The sequence below is a fragment of the Bicyclus anynana genome, chromosome 6 (genome assembly GCF_947172395.1).
Source record: "Bicyclus anynana chromosome 6, ilBicAnyn1.1, whole genome shotgun sequence".
NCBI lineage: Eukaryota > Metazoa > Arthropoda > Insecta > Lepidoptera > Nymphalidae > Bicyclus > Bicyclus anynana.
Genome location: NC_069088.1, coordinates 17,982,870 through 18,000,585, shown reverse-complemented (window position 1 = coordinate 18,000,585; position 17,716 = coordinate 17,982,870). Strand labels below are relative to the sequence as shown.

At 39.3% G+C, this 17,716-nt stretch overlaps 1 protein-coding gene across 3 annotated transcripts; it reads right to left on the bottom strand.

Annotated features, from left to right (window-relative positions):
• Positions 1-388: 388 nt before the first annotated feature.
• LOC112050227 (helicase POLQ-like) lies at positions 389-13,663 on the bottom strand. Of its 3 annotated transcripts, none has more exons than XR_008250912.1 (16): positions 12,795-13,663; positions 12,211-12,389; positions 11,315-11,506; positions 10,737-10,818; positions 9,797-9,996; positions 9,261-9,406; positions 8,082-8,270; positions 7,286-7,455; positions 5,848-6,052; positions 5,279-5,418; positions 4,765-4,916; positions 4,126-4,221; positions 3,627-3,718; positions 1,994-2,467; positions 1,423-1,557; positions 389-721 (listed from the first exon to the last, which is right to left on the bottom strand). XR_008250912.1 is itself a non-coding variant. In XM_052882123.1 (16 exons), exons 1-16 carry the CDS (start codon positions 13,537-13,539, stop codon positions 650-652), a joined length of 2,964 nt encoding a protein of 987 aa, XP_052738083.1. In that variant the 5' UTR covers positions 13,540-13,662; the 3' UTR covers positions 389-649. The 3 variants fall into 3 exon arrangements, 1 of the variants encoding a protein (XP_052738083.1); XR_008250913.1 differs by having other exon boundaries at positions 8,109-8,270; XM_052882123.1 differs by having other exon boundaries at positions 2,272-2,467; positions 8,109-8,270; positions 12,795-13,662.
• Between the last annotated feature and the right edge of the window lie 4,053 nt (positions 13,664-17,716).

The following is a 17,716-nucleotide window of genomic DNA, read 5'->3' as shown; positions in this document are numbered from 1 at the left end:
CAAGGTAAAATCGCACATCGAAAATATATTCCACTGTGACCTTACACTACTACACACAAGTATAACTTTAAATCCTAATACACACATGTGCAATTTTATAACACAATGAATCATCGATTCTATAGACACAAATTGTATGAATATGTTTGATAATGATTAAAACCTCTAGCGAGGCAGGCCTATATAAGGTAATTGGTCTGAGATTGTATTCAAATCAAAGCTCAAAGTTTTTTTTTTCTTTTTTTTATTATGACATTTCACTCAATTTAGGTAATCTGTGGCCAGAGGACCTACATGTATAAGGTTCAAAAAGCTTATAGCAGAAGAATCATTAAAGAACCATTGGCTATGCTAACTCAAAGTTTTAGGATAAAGTTAAACACCTTTATTATTATAAATAATTTATTGCATCACTTAAATCAATTCATATATTACTTATTAATAAAAACTTGTACACTTAATTTTTATGTTATTGAGGTAGTATAATTGACTTCTGTATAATTGTAAAATGTTTTTGACCATTATTTTGAGACCTTGCTACACTATAGATATGAGTGACACCCATCGCTATGATCTATATTCCTAGTTAGCAAAGATCTTGTAATGGCAAGACATCCTAATCAAACAATGATAATCATGATATAATGTATTAAAGCTTCAGTTCCTCCATCACATCTTCAGCCTCAGCGCGTAAATTTTCTACTTTCTCTATGAGCATAACCTGAAAGCAGTAAATATTGCTTTTGTTACTTTACAGAGCATTCTTTTTTTTATAAATTAGGTATTTGACCGCAGTGTCTTTGTGAAACCTTAGCACACCTATGGGCCTCGTGAGAAAGCTCAGACACTCAGCTGGGAACAATGATGAGGCGCTCAAAAGAGGAAATTTCCACATCTCAATGTTAGTCGGCAACTAGGAATGTTATTTAAACAAATAATACCTAAATATCGTCTACAATGTCGATTGTGTGTTCAGGAAATGTAATAACTAAAAATAATTACATAAATAAATAATGGAATTAAAGACAAAATTGTGCATGTGTGCGCTCAGTTTTGTAGCCTATTATTCGAATCACTTTTTGCGGTGATTTTGTAGGGACATAACCGATCTATAGTATAAAATATTGTAAATCCACCGCACATACCACTTCGCCACGGAAGTGCGAAGGTGGTGTGGCAATGGGCGGGGCACATTATTCGTAGACCCGATGGACATTGAGGTCTAAAGAGCCCACACCGTAAAAGCGCAGTATTGTTGACGTAGTTCTAAGAGCCAATGTAAAGAACATAACCTATTTCCTTTTGTTTGTAAAAGCGCGAAAAGTCACAAAGTTGACATTTGGTAAGGAGGTAGTTTATAGTTAATAGACATCAGCTATGAACGGATTTTGCGAGAGAGTCGGATTAAGGTCTCATGCGTACCCTGGCAGCGCTTATGAGGTGGTCGGCGGCGGAGCGCGAGAGGTGCGCCACGTTGTTCATGAGCTCGTTCGCGGGCGCCTTGGCGATGTCCTCTATGCGCTTGTAGCCCGCGCGCACCAGCTGCAGCGCGCGCGCCTGAACAACCGTCACAATGCATCACAATAATCTAGTATATTGAAAGAAGTTAATCTACTTTTCACATGCTAGACTTAAGGAGTAAGTAACGTGGTGAATGCGTCACGAAAAGTGTAATCGAGCGAGGCTTTTAAGATTTGTGCTGCAATCTACAGGCATAGTGAAACAGTATTTGTTATTTTAAACTACCAGCAGATGGCGTTCTCATAGAACTTTGAAACAATCCCTTTTTTACACTTCAAGAACCTCTTGTCACAGTTATGCCAGAGGCTCATAGATGGCGCTTTATTTTTTATTTTTTGCAACAAGTTCTACTTCAGTTGTGTGGTCTAAAGCACAAGTTTTTTAATCTTTTCTCGATACTATCTTACTTGACTGAGTAGTACACCTTTCTCACAGCGGCTCCAGCTCGTCGCACAGAGCACCAGCAGTATACCTTCCTCACGGCCGGCAGCTCCATGAGCTGCTCGAGCTCGGGCGCGGCGCAGTGGCGCAGGCGCAGCGCCAGCCCCTCCAGCAGCAGCTTGAAGCTCCACAGCGGCTCCAGCTCGTCGCACAGAGCACCAGCAGTATACCTTCCTCACGGCCGGCAGCTCCATGAGCTGCTCGAGCGCGGGCGCGGCGCAGTGGCGCAGGTGCAGCGCCAGCCCCTCCAGCAGCAGCTTGAAGCTCCACAGCGGCTCCAGCTCGTCGCACAGAGCACCAGCAGTATACCTTCCTCACGGCCGGCAGCTCCATGAGCTGCTCGAGCTCGGGCGCGGCGCAGTGGCGCAGGCGCAGCGCCAGCCCCTCCAGCAGCAGCTTGAAGCTCCACAGCGGCTCCAGCTCGTCGCACAGGCGCACGGCGCCCGCCGCGAACGCCGCTGCACTCGCCATCATCCCCTGCACCGTGCCGCGCGGCACGCAGTACCTAGCACGGAAATGAACGACTTACACCCAACTATTGGCTCGCTGATTCATTTTGCTTCGATGTCAAACGCTGGTTTTTTTTATGGTCAATAGGTTTGCACTTGACTACAATCAATGATAAGGTCTAAGAGTTATGCACTTGCCTAGAAAGTGCCCTTACACGTTATATTGTAGGTGGCAAGAAACACAGACGCCAGAAGGTAGTTCTATACTATAGCAGTTCTATTTTATTTATTTATACTTTAGTGCACAAAACAAAAACAATAATAAAGAAAACATGTTTGTGCAAGACGGTCTTATGGCTTAAAGCAATATCTACCAGACAATCTTTGGATAAAGGAATTAATGTAATTAAATGTGGGATAGTGCAACAAAAAAAAATTGTTCTAATGAGAAACGTTGATGCGAAAACATTTGGTGCGGGTTTGGCACTCAGCCGACTGCAGCAAAAGATGCACTGACATTGGAAGAAGCTATTTTGTTGAGCCAGATTTGCGGGGCTTTCCCAAAATACAATAAAATATTATCACATCGATCATGTAGATCGACGATTTAGAACAATAATACCTGTGACAAACTTTAATCAGGTCATCAATACTAGTTACAAATCGACATAGTCCTGTTTAAGTCATATATTATGTACTAGCGGACGCCCGCGACTTCGTCCGCCTTTAGACCTCTTTAATCCAGTCCGTACAGCAGTATCGCTGTAAAAATGGAGTAACTTCTCCCGTACCCAACATTTTCCTTCACTGCACTATATACAGCCGAACGTAGAACCTCCTCCTTTTTGCAAGTCGGTTGATAAAAAGTAAACTATAACCTGCGCAGGCGTATGAAGAATAATTGTACCAAGTTTCGTTAAAATCCGTCGAGTAGTTTTTGTTTCTATAACGAACATACAGACAAACAGAGAAAATTTTACTGACTGCAATTTTGGTATCAGTATTGATCACCCCCTGATAGTTATTTTGGAAATATATTTCATGTACAGAATCGACCTCGCTATAGATTTTTACATTGATGTCATAACTCATTCCTACATCACAATGACATACAATTATTATAAACTTTATGACGCCCCAACAAGGGATCATTGTAACAATATATTCGTTATTATTAATTGTAAACACAAGTTAAAATAAACAAGTAAGACTAACTTCTCAGCGACGACCGGGAACGGCACCTGTCGCCACAGGTCGCGCAGCATCATCGCGATGTAGAACCTGCTCAGGACACTCTCCGGGACATTCTGTGGAATTGTAAACACTATCTTACAACAGAATTACTTATGAATACCAGTCCTAGCTAAAGTGTTGTTGTTCCAGCCTTCTACAGTTTAAACACCTTAATGGCAAGAGAGAATAGGGACTTTTTAGGCATGCCCGTCCCATTCTAGATCATTGCTTTCTATAAATAATTATGATAGTAGTCTTATTGATCGAAAAAAAAATCAAACTTTTAGGTAAAAAAACACGCATTTTCATGCATAAAAATGAATTTTGGATGGATCCTCAAATCACTTTAAATTATATAATACTTATATTACAAATAGGACATTGAAATTGTTTACGCTGTAGAGCTGGTCGAATTCTATTATTCTTCTCTACAGAAATGGAGACGAACCTCACACATGGAAGAAAAACAACAGTTACTCACTGTGATCGGCTTCCCAGTCATAATTTGTATCGCGTTCCTCTCGGTGATGCCCAACACCCTCGCCGTCTGGAGACCCTCCTCGTCCAAGTCGCAGTACTGAATGAAAATATGATTAATGTATTTTAATATTTTCTATTACTAAAACACACAGCCGACGATGGAACGAGCTATGCTCGGAGTTTCTTGCGTGATCGAATCAGAAATGAGGAGATCCGCAGAAGAATCAAAGACACTGACATAGCTCAACGAGTCACGGTGGGTGAAGGAAGTTTCTACTACGGGCTCAGACCAATTATTGTATAGGACCTGCCTCGCTAGACGTTACTTTTCTGTCTATGATCACCATAAAGTATATGATCACCGATCTAATGCGATTATAGAAACTGTATCTATAGAATCGATGTTAAATAGTTGTAATCGTGTTCGTCGGTTAAAGAGCTCCGTAAAAATACCATTTTGTGTAATTGAATTGTGTAAAAAACGGGCAAAATCTTCTAGTTTAGTATAAGATATATACAAAATCTAAGCCCGTTTTCCTCAGAAAATGACAGACAATTTTGTTTGTGACTATGAGTGCGATACAGGTCCTTCTATAATTGGTCTGAGACTACGGGCCTTCTACTGCATGCAGTATCTCACCCGGGCGTAGTATTGCCTGTAGTCGGGCCGCAGTCCGCTGTCGTGCGGCGCCACCAGGTACAGCAGGTGCATGCTGCCCATCAGCACCAGGCTGCGGGACGCCACGTCCAGGTCGCGCAGCAACTGCTTGGCGACACTCAGCTCCATGCACCCTACAGTGAACATACACAGGCGGTATTGTGAAATTCTTAAGAATAAGGTAGTGCAATATAATTCCACGCCAATACACTATATTTGCCACAAAATCATGCATGCTTAGGGTCAACAAAAACCCTGAAAGTGCACCTCGTAAATGCTATGTCCTCGTAATGTTAAAATAGCGAGAATTTTGACTTGAATTTGACTTCTGACTGAAAAAATAAAATGACCTTGAATCAGCAAGGTCATTTTATTTTTTTGTCAAATTAATCATTGTTGAGTCAAGATTTCCTCTATATGTGACTGCGTACATCAATACGTGCTTTATCACAATTATCACCATCACAATCACAATACGTTTGAAATGCAACTTTACCTTTAATAGCCGCCCTGCCGAGTTGGCTCACAGTCAAGCGGTAGTTGCCGTCGTCAGCAGCCGCGCCGACCGTCTCCACCGCGCCACTCTTCAGCAAGGCTTTGATGGACTCGTCAAACACTTCGTCCAAATCCAGACAACTAAATGAAGAATGAAACATATACGGCTACCAATAGTAGTAGGATTCACACAGAATACTATGGACGACAAATAGTTAGAGAGTTTAGGTAAGAGCGTGTACCGTGTAAAGTTAAAATCTTTGCTCTCCATGAGATCTGATAATTTTTTACTGTGCAAGCAACCATGGCCTTACTTTACATGCATATGTTTTGGTAGGATCGAAATTATCTCTTTCTCTTTCGGTGCGACGGGACAAAAGAGAGAACGATATTATCGATACCGTGCTAGTTTGTTTTTACGAGATATCTCGTAACACGCTTCTTGGGTCAACTGTGGTGTAGTCATGCTGCAATTAAACCGCAACCATTCCCTTCAGACTGTAACACAGTAATGTTTCTTGGCGACAGAAGTACATACATAACCATAAAGAGCTTCTACATGTAGCTCACCTGTCCGCCGGTGCGATGGCCAGCAGCGTGGCGGCCAGCAGGCGGCGCAGCGCCCGCCGCTCGTCCGCCAGCCGCAGCGCGACCGCACTGAGCAGCAGCGAGCCCACGCCCGCCCGCAGCCGGCTGCGCGCGCCCGGCATGCCGCCCGTCAGCACGCGCCGCAGCCTCGGCCAGTCCGCGTCGCCGCAGATTATGATGCTTTCACCTAAAACCATATTAAGTGTTCATTTTAACTTATTCCATTGTTTTCCTGTATAATCTTACAGTTCATAAAGGTTTGAACATTAATAATTTCAGAATTATATTACTCCAATACGTAAATTCATTCCTAATGATGATATTTTTATTAGAATCTAACGGAAATAAAACGAATGTCTATTATTGAATAGAACTAAAATTAAGATCTTTAGAACTAAAATTAAGAACTTCTAATACCTTCACCAATTAATTATCCATTCAATAGTAGGTAAATGCCTGAATTACATATCCCTAGTGTTTCTGCAACCAACCAGTAACAGAAATAGCAACAAAATACGGAAAGAATGTGTCACAAACGAAATCGGTATCACAACTAGCAAAGTGGTTTCGTAAATGGAGAATAGAGGGAAACCCAGAAAAGAATGCAGCAGTACTCTTCTCAAGGAAACTTGCGAGGCGTTATTTCGACTTAAAAGAGATCTCCTTACACGAATCACCTATCCTTCATACCCGCATCAGCTTCGCGACTCACATACAGAAATCCAAAAAAATATCTGCGTATGTGATGGGTCGTCTCTACTCTATGATATGCGATAAAAGAAAATTATCCCTCTGCTCCAAGCGCGACTCTCTATACGCTACTGTAAACCCACCGCCCAAAGGCGACTCTAAAACCCCTCCAGGTCCTTCAGAACCGGTTCATGCAATAGATCACGGGCGCTCCGTGGTCTTTACGCAATAACGACTTACATAGAGACCTAGATCTCCTCCAATAGCCCAATGTATGAAACAGATCCCGAGAAGAGAGAGCCGCCACCCACCCCAACCAACTAATGTCTGTTGGTAGTTGGCTTGCAACTATACACTCGATTCTAACGCCGATTGCCGATTAAGATGCCTAAAAAACGTCCTTTACGACCGTGACGATGACATAACGAACGACAATGCTCAACATTGACAACACAAACACAAGCTACACAGCGTTTTCGAGGTCGAGACGAGGTCCCCGATCTGATCTGATGTCACCCGGACGTGGGCTTTTGGACGTGGAGATGGGCCCCGACTGATACACTCAGACTCAGTCCCATAAAGGAGCCTACGGCACTTACACAATCAGAAAAAAAAACAACACAATAGATAAGGAAAGCAGCCAAAGTCATTCGAGCCGGATAATACCAGACATCCCATGTGATTCAATGCATTTCATGGCTGTAGTGACGCGTAGTAGTAGTAGTCTCACCGGCCTCGCACACGCCCGCGCGGCCGGCGCGCCCCACCATCTGCTTGTAGGCGCCCAGCGAGATGAGGTCGCGGCCGACGCGCGGCGCGCGCACGATGACACGCCGCGCGGGCAGGTTCACGCCGGCGGCCAGCGTCGACGTGCAGCACACCACGGATATCACTCCCGCCCTGATCATACATTACTTGTGAGTGGCATATTTTTATACGGTGGACAGGATATTTGCTGAGAGAAATGGACAAATAACTGAATGGTACCCTTGAGATAGTAAACAAAATAGAGGAAGGCAGTTGAAGAGAGGGTAAGATGATTTTTTGAAAATAGGAGGATCAAAATGGATATGAATAGCAAAAGACAGAATGAGAGGAAAATATTAGAGGAATAATTACTTTGTTAATATTTGTATGAATAGTTAAAAACAGCAATGAAGGCTTACTTTATTTTGTATTATTTAATAAAAAAGATCAATGAATGAACAAAGAATACGCCTACCACCGCAAGTCTCTCTGCATCACACAGCCGAGGACTCCCACACGTGTTTTGGATATGAACTTTAGCTAGTTGTATGATTCTTTTTATAATAAACTGCCACATGAAACCACAGGCATGTCTGTCAATAAGTTCAAAGTTATTATTAAACGCAAGCATATAGAAAAATCTTATTAAGGATTATTTAGACGATAAAATAGGCTTGCGGCTCGAGACCGTTGTGCTTGGAGTTCCATGCAAGAGGCCTAAGTCCAGCAGTGGACGTCTATCGGCTGATAATGTAGGTAAGGCAGACAATAAGAATGACCGAGTGGAATCTAGAAGCCGCCGTGACCTGAAGGCGTGCTCCAGCAGCGCGCGCTCGTCGGCCGCCAGCCCCGCGTGGTGGAAGGCGACGCCGAAGCGCACGCAGTGCAGCAGGTTGTCGCCCGCGCCCTCCGCGCGCAGCGCCTGGCGCAGAGCCGAGCGCTCCGGGACGCGGTGGTTGCTCATTTCGCTGAGTGTTAACGCAACAGTCATTTTAAGCTGAAGCAGACTTAAATAACAATGGATGTACTTAAGAGCACCCGCTCACTTACAATTTTTAGATGGCCGACTAAATCGCAGAGTATACAGGTACAGCGATATATGTTAGCCCGCACATCGTCTCCAACTAATAAATTGGACACCGATCAGAGTCTCGATTCGCCTTCGATTATATACAAATTTAAAGGTAGTCCTACTAAATTGCAAAGGTTTGCAATTAAGTTGTTCGATAGTCGGCCAACTAAGAATTGTAAGTGAGCGGGTGCTCTAAATGTCTAAGTTTAGATTTCTCTACGTTTTATTTCTTTACAATAAGTGTAGCGACCCCTGCGGAACGTCGCTGCGCCGAAACTTTCGGCGACGGAATTATGGGTATGCGCACAAACTTTGAATGGTGGTCGGCTGGTGTCTCAGGGGATAATGGAAAAACATTACGAACGTAACAAATCGAACGGTCTGCGCCAAACGTTCCTCAGGTGTGGCATACACATATTAAAATAGAGAGGGCGGGTTAGTTAAGACAACTAATTTACTTGATTAGTTGTCCAATGTAGAAACATGTTGTAATAAGCATATTATTTTATGAATCAGAAATTTACAAGCATTTATTTAGTTTTATCTGTCTTGTTATCTCTGTGTCAAATCTTGCAAGTTAAATTTGTGCCACTTCCCGGTTTCCCGGTTTTTCAGATTGAGCCAAAATTATGCTGATATTATGATAATTTGTTATCCGATTTATACATGCATATGTATAAATATATTGCAAAGCTGATCTGATGATAGAGCTGGAAGGTGACCATAGGAACTCCATAACTAAACGAAGCAGCCCTGTCGAGTTTGGGCTCTTTTGATTTGTTTCAACAAGTACTTTTATACTAAATGGTGATCAAAGCTTGTTTATAAAAAAAAAATGGTTTGTTTTTAATAGTAAGACTTAGTAAGATGAAAAGTTTGAACAAACCGTCGCTGCAGTTTGCACAGCAGCGCGGCGACGTTCTCGCAGTTGAGCTTGGTGGCGCAGAATACGAGGCACGACGCCTGCGGCACCACTTCCGCCACCAGCCCGCCCAGGTAGTCGGGGTCCAGCGCCGCGCCCGCCGCCGAGTACTGCGAGAGAGCCGAGTGATACACATGTATTACGAAGTTCTAAGAAGAAATTAATCGTAGAACAAAATTTCAACAGAATGACGATTAACTTAAAGGAAAGGGAACTGCTTTTTGAAATAGTTTCTGTACCTAAAGAATAAACTTGTACTTCTTGAAAGTAAGACTGCGCCGTCACTTAACGACAACGACATGTTCCATGAAGAGAAATACATAAATATCTACCAAGAAATCTTTGCGTTGAGACGAAAGAGATGAGACAGTCCTGCCGCCATTGATCTACATTTCTCTATTTCTCTTTACGAGATATGTCGTGGCGCGCGGTTTATGTCACACTTAAATATCAAGCAGTCTGCAGAGGACATCCATCTGCTGATAGAAGTAATAACTCACGTCAAAAGCCAGCTGTCTCTCCGGGACCAGCTCCATGGCTCCATCAGTCCACTGGATCCTATGCAGCATGGCACCCAGCTTGACATACTCCGTCAGCTCCACCGGGCGGAACTGCTTCTCGTACACGTCAGCCTTCAGGAACTGGGCTATGTCAGGCAGGTTGCCTATTGTGGCGCTCATGCCCACTATTTGAATACCCTCTGGAAAATATTATACTACTTTAAAAGAGGAAAAGAAGTGTATAGTTTTAATTATAATATAAAGCAATGCATGACTTTAATTTATGAAATGACATTATAAATAATTGACAATTCTAATATTAGTAAATAAAAATTATAATAATGTACTCGGCTTGCACGCCTATGAGGCAGATTGTGTATGAACATTAAAATGTAACAATATCTGTATATGACCACATTCTGGCAATAAATGATTTATGATTTATGCAACTTTATGGAGAGGTGTAGTTTACGTGTTAAATGAAAATTAGATTTGTTTTAACTTCAGTTACAGTATGATGCAAATTTTATTAGATTAGTTTAACTTATATTATAAGAAACTATAAGATGAGCAATGTATAACTTTAGGTAACAGCAGGAAAGCAGCGACGCAGCGGCAGGGCTCCACTCCGCGCGTGCCTCATTGCACAACCGCCACCTCAAACGTCATGTTTTCAGCGTATTTTATGTACTACCAGCGTGTAGCGACATCGCAGCTAATTCCCGTGAAGTCATATCAATGGTATCGGACTGTACTATAAAATAAATTTCAAATGGGTGTATGCAATCATTAGATATAGGTACGTGTATTTCTAATGATTGCACTGAGTGAAGTCAGCTTTATTTTGGTTGGAAAGTTTACTATAGTATTATCTACTTATTGACATTAACAATGCAGTGTCAATCACCCAGTCAAAGGCGTATCACTTACTATAACTTACGGTTGGCAAATATGACAGTAGTCAACAATGTCTCCAGTGTGCTGCCCCGCCCCGCCTCCCCTATAAGATGCAGCTCATCCACCTTAATAATACAAAAATAATTAACTTTAGTCTTAACATGCTTCATAAAAGTGTGATTAGGTACATTGCTCTAAATTCTAATTAAAAGCATATAGCCAAACAGAGAACCTTGTCCTATTTGAATGTCTATTAAATAGTAAGAGTTATGGTAATTACTAATTATATATATGTACTTATATCTCAGTAATAAATTTAAAATTAATTTTTAAATTAACACAATTTTGTGTTTTTTTGATCAACAAAAAAAATAAATAGTAAATTTAATTTAAATTGGTCCAGTTGTTTAGGCGCTACGGTGGAACATACAATCATTCACACATACATACATACATACATAGACTGCTAAAAAAATTACCCTTCCTTTTGTCTTCACCATAGGCTGGTAAAAAGTATGAGACATCCAACCAAACCCAAATATCAAATTAAAATTAATTTGATATTTGTGTTTATGTATTTTAAAGTGTAAAAAGCAATAAAAAGGTTTTAAGTAATCTCACCACAATAAGTCCAATTTCATTCAATCTGTCCAGCTCAATCAAACTCCTGATCAAGGCCAAGGCCTTTTCAATAGTGGCAATGTAGATACTGTTCTTCTTGCGCCTCTTCTTGGGAGGTATGTGACCCTTGCCCGCCGCATACTCCTCCACTAGGAAATCTAATTGCAGTGCAAATGGTGCTAGTGACCAAATCTGAAAATTAGCTAAATATAAATCTACATATAAATAAAATTGAAGAAGACAATAATTTATTTATTGCTATAATCTGCTCCGGTTTCTGGTTGAAACATACATAGAGAGTATTTTGTTGGACCTGGGTGATGTTGTCGCATGGGTTTGAAGGCTTTTTTTTTTTAAAAAAAAAGAGTTTTTGCTATATTTATTATAATATGACCAATATTCCTGTTCCCTTCCAACTAGTCAGGAAAGACTGTGCTAGGAGTGAGTATCCCTAGTTTCAAATAAACAGGGTGTTGATTGAACCACCACCCTCGGCGATGAGTCTGACCGCTCTTACCGTTGAGCTATTGAGGCTTTTGTTGAGACTGATGTTTACAATATGACTAAATGAAATTAGGCCACCTCCACCTCAGTTTTGACAGGCTAGTGACATATTATCTAATAGTATAAAATCATTGTTGTCAATCTAATCTCAGGTATGGCTGAACCATAAATTGGTTCAGCTGTTCCCAAAATAGGAATAATAGAACTTTTACTGCTATATAAAGGATGTTATAGGGCAATATATACAGCAATATACTATACACCCAGACACTGGAAATCGGCATACACAAGAGCAAGCTCATTACATAAATATTTGCCAGTTGTGGATGCAGAAAGAAAGGCATATTACTTCATTTATTCTGATCTAAAAAGAAAAAATTAAATTCTCTTACTTTTTCCTGCACAATGGCTACAAATGGTAGAATGAACAGTGCATTCTGTTTCCTGTTGAGTACCTCCCGCAACATGAGCACCTCCGCCACCAGCGTCTTGCCTCCACTTGTTGGGAGAGCGTAGATGAGGTTACGTCTTTGTCTTATTGCGTCTAAATTGAGACATTCTTCTTGCCAGTCTGAAAATTGACACTAAAGGATAATATAAAGTACATAACTTTGCATACAACTTTGCACTGTATATATCTATTCTCCAGTGACGTACACAAATTTTGTGGAGGGTTTATGGCCCATGGGATGTTTTAATTTTCCCCTGCAACTAAGTTTTATTTCCTTGTTCTTGGGATCTGTTATCAGTTGTAACAGTAAAAAGCAGGTAAATTGTGTGATTTTGGGGTAGTTTCTAATGTGAGGACCATAGCTCTGACGTCAACTATTCATTGAGTATGTCAGATCGCTTCATGTGCTTGATTTTATGCTAATATTAGGTGGTACAATGGGTGGGGATTATAGTACTACCGCAGACAAGCTCAGTCACAGACTTTAGCTGTATTTATAAATAAGATAAAACATTAAGTACTAACCATAAAACTTTTCAATATTCCTATAAGTTTTAAACAATCCTTTGACCACCATTGGAAGTCCATAGAATGTATTTGGATTAACAAATTCTTGACACAACTTTGATTTCAGCAAATCATTTGTCTTCAAAACCTTCTGTTCCGCTACAATACTACTTTCCCTTATATCTAATAAAAATGAATCCCTAGTTTCAAATAAAGACCTTTGTTTATCATTATTTATATTGCATATAGATTGATTTATCATATCAAAACTGTCTTCAATCTCATCTCGCAATAATTTCTCACACCTAGAAGTTAGTAGAGTTCTGTCTAAATGACTTTTGATTAAATCTTGTTCTAATTTTGAATGAAAAATTTCATCCATATTAACAGAGTCGTTTAGATAACCTAACTTCGAATTTCCACTGTTGTTGTTCTTACTACACACAAAGGAGTCCCAGTTTTCGAGATCTTTAAGAAATCCCGACTCCAGGACGCCGGGCGAACACGGTATCTCGCTGCATGTTGAACTGTTACTCCTGGAATCGCAGTACTCCACCTGGTTGCACGGCAAACACGGTGATTCAACTTTACCAGTCACAATAGAACTTATTGGCGTACTATTCACAATATTCTCGTCAGCTTCTTTGGTTTTCAGTTTAAGAAGTTTGGGTGATCTTGAAATTTTTATTATACCTAGACTCCTACGTCCTCGACGTTTTGGTGTCGAGGTATTGTCAAGAATATTACTATTGCAGGAATTCATTTTGATTTGAACAATGATTTAAAAAAAGTATTCATTGTATCAATGAAAATAAATTATAATGAAAATATGCGACAAAAATTCAATTCAAACTATAACAACAAAAGTCAATCTCGATCTCAAAGTCAGAACAAAAACACATTGAGATTTTGACAGAATTGACACTTGACACATGACACATAGTTATAGATAATTCTTTTACGTTCAGTATTTAAAGTAAATAAAGGTTATGTATTTATTTATATTAATATAAAATGCATAGATTTACGATTCGGTACAAATATTTTCTATTAAATCACGCAAAAAATAAACCGACTCGTAAGTCTATGAAAATAAATGTATTTGGATATACCACATACATTCTGCGTTTATTCATTGGTTTAGGCTGAACGTGAACTGACCTAAAAATCTTACAGCTGGAATAATGCTAGAATCAAATGATTATCAAGTGACTTTTTATAGGCTTTGTTTGCCATACACAGCTCAGAAAACGCACTTTCTATAATATAGATAGGTATCTACATATTATTGTAGGTAGGTATACTTTAGAGCGCTATGCGACTTAATTTTCAGATTATTTTTACGGCCCTCTAAGGATCAGGCCCATTTATATATACATGGTCAAGCCAGCGTTCAGGCCTAGACCCACCACGCTTCTCCAAATTCCAATGCGAAATTGCGGTGGATATACAAGATGGAGATCCTGGGTTCGATCCCCGGCTGGATTGACTGAGGTTTTCTTAATTGGTCCAGGTCTGGCTGGTGGGAAGCTTCAGCCGTGGCTAGTTACCACCCTACCGACAAAGACGTACCTACAGCCAAGCGATTTAGCGTTCCGGTACGATGTCGTGTAAAAACCAAAGGGGGTGTGGACTTTTATCCTCCTCTTAACAAGTTAACCCACTTCCATCTTAGATTCCATTATCACTTACCATCAGGTGAGATTGTAGTCAAGGGCTAACTTATTTTTTATTCTTTACAGAATAAAAAAAAATGGTAGTGGAATAGTGATTACATATAACATAATTATTAGAACTACAATAATAAATAGCTATAGATAAGTACCTAACTCGGTTATTTTATGTATCTCATCATTATCAGCCTAATAATAGACGGGATATGGATATGGAGCTTATTAGACCCACCACGCTGCACCAATGCAGGTTGGCGGGCTTAGGGTAACGGTAATAAAGTTAAAAGAGCCGTGATAGCACAGTGGATATGTCCGGGGCATGCACCTCCACTTTTCAGTTGTGTGCATCTTAGGAAATTAAATATCACGTGTCTCAAACGATGATGGAAAAAACATAGTGAGAAAACATGCATACCTACTAGAGAATTTTCTTAATTCGCTTCGTGTGTGAAGTCTGCCAATCCGCATTGGGCCAGCGTAGTAGACTAACCCCTCTCATTCTGAGACTCGAGCTCAGCAGTAAGCCGAATATGGGTTGATAATGATGATAATGATGGTTAGGTGTTATTTATTTAGTTATTGACAATGACCGAGACAGACGGCTTAACTTACTCTCCGAGGCACGGGTGTAACACCACAAGATAGAGAATTTAAACTAAAATCTCATAGAAGAAAGAAAAACTATTTACCTATCTCATAACTCGACCCAAGATTCGAACACAGGACCTCTTGATTCGAAACCACTTGAGCGTACGAGTGGACCGAGGCAGTCAGACCTATAGTCAGATTGAGTAGGTATTTTAAACTATGTAAACAAACAAAAACAGCTGACTCAGGTTTGCTCAACATTTTATCATTATTTACGAATATTATCATGAAATAAAACTTCCTGTGGTAAACAAATATTTTTTTTAATTTTATATTCCTATATAATATATCCTGTTATTTATCAAACAGATAATGCTTCACTTATATTAAGGGTTCCGTAGGCAATAAAGAACTCTTATAGTTTTGTTTCTTTATTATGTAGAAGCAAGCATAAGGTTTCCTCGACATATTTAAACACATTAATCAAAACGGTTTTCTCGGAGGACGATAAGGGTGATTGATTCGTACGTTTCTTTTTTGGTGACGGAAACAATAGCAACGCGGAATAACTGCTCCGGCTAGTTCCAGGCTCCGGTTCACTAATTTTCGTACTAAACTAAATAAAATTAATTAATTAAACTGATAAAAAACCCGACTGCATAAATGATAAAAAAACTGAAAAGAAAAAAAAGCTCAGTCCAGAAGTGTAGAAAACAATTAGAAAACAGTCGGGACCTATTATATTGAATAGAATGATTTTCGTCTACATTTTTTATTAGGTCCCGACTTTAGTTTGATCAATTTTTATATCATTTATGCCGGGTTTTTATATTTGTTTAATTAATTAATTTATTTCACACTTTTTAGTTACGATAGATGGTGAATTTCGGATTTATTGGTTACGTTTGTTACAAAGTACGATAATGTATACCTAAGTCCAACTGAAATTAAGTAAATATTCAAAAAATCTACGCAACCCTCGGTGGCCGAATCCGACTCGCACTTGTCCGATTTTTATAATCAATATATTTCTTTTAGTCTATTTTAGGTGTTTTATGACTACACTTCATAAACCTCGCACCTTATAGTCGTCCGCCTCGCGTATTATGTATAGACTTAATTAATATTAGAATTAATAAATAACGTTTTCCTAATTGTAGTTTTTTTAACATGGCCATGATATACTATTTTGAAATTCTCACAAAAATCCCTTGAATTTGATTCGCATGTTGCAATATTCACAAAAAAAAAAACTTCACTCCGATTCTATAGCGTCTCACAGTCGTCTTGTTGGTTTTTTTTTTTCTAATTTCACCTATCTAAGAACACTTGGGTTATTAAAACAAATCTAACGTTATCTGAATTACGTAAATCCGTTCAACGGTTTGGAAGATATGAGGTAATAAAGAATATTACATACATAGATACAAGATACGCGCGAAAAACATAACCCTTCTTGCAGTCGGGTAAAAACAGTAAACAAACAACAAATAAACCATAATTAACAATAACAACGAAACGAGAACAAAACGAAATAACAAAAATTACAAGGGAAGAAAATACGCACGACAGACTGGATTTAGTTAACGAATCATTAACGAATACTGATATATAAGTAGGAGTATTAGTCATAGACAGCAAATAAAGTAGTGTTCTGTGCTGTGAAGTGTGAACTGTCAAATGTCAATCTTCTTTCACTTATTAATACAAAATCAAAAAAAATATCATAGTATATGGTAATTCTGCAATAAATGAAAGGTTAAATTCACATTAAAATAAAAGAAATCATCGTTTTAATTACAACTTCTTTCTTCTTTTGATATGAAAATACGACATTTATAAAATAATTAAAGTTATAATTTAATTTTATAAATGCACATTTAATACCCATAAAACTCAATATCTTTATTTTTCATAATGGTTTGTGACTCATGTCTGCTTGGGTTCTTTTTATGTCGTTTGTATTGTTTTTGTGCAAACTCTATATATTTAACATAGAGGAATTAGAAATGGAAATGGATCGCACCCAAATGCAGCAACAAAATTGTCTGTCGTTTTTTGAAGGGTACGAGGTAAACTCAGTCATCGATAATATTTAACAAAAATAAATAATAAAATATTTAATAAGAATAATATAATCTGTACACAGAATATTAAATTAATGGATCGATGTTTTGCTGTTTGTTCGTTCGTTAGAAGAATAGTATCTATTTTTCTTTTAGATATTGTTTTTATTACAAATTTATTATTTATTATAATTATGTTTTTGATGACCTCCGTGGCGCAGTGGTATGCGCGGTGGATTTACAAGAAGGAGGTCCTGGGTTGGATTCCCGACTGGGCTGATTGAGGTTTTCTTAATTGGACCAGGTCTGGCTGGTGGAAGGCTTCGGCCGTGGCTAGTTACCACCCTACCGGCAAAGACGTACCGCCGAGCGATTTAGCGTTCCGGTACGATGCCGTAACCGAAAGGGGTGTGGATTTTCATCCTCCTCCTTACAAGTTAGCCCGCTTCCATCTAAGACTACATCATCACTTACCATCAGGTGAGATTGTAGTCAAGGGAAACTTGTAAACAATAAAAAAAAAAATCTTAGATTGCATCATCGCTTACCATCAGGTGAAACTGAAATCGAACGTCACTTCATCTTTTAGTGAATTAGAAGTTGTTGACCATTT

Excerpts from the sequence above, each read along its gene's own strand:
- LOC112050227 (XM_052882123.1), bottom strand. The coding sequence starts at position 13,539 with ATGAATTCCTGCAATAGTAATATTCTTGACAATACCTCGACACCAAAA. Across the intron at positions 9,997-10,736 it reads TACTGTCATATTTGCCAACC|AGGGTATTCAAATAGTGGGC; the intron begins GTAAGTTATAGT and ends AATATTTTCCAG. Across the intron at positions 1,558-2,271 it reads AGCTGCCGGCCGTGAGGAAG|GCGCGCGCGCTGCAGCTGGT; the intron begins GTATACTGCTGG and ends ACGGTTGTTCAG.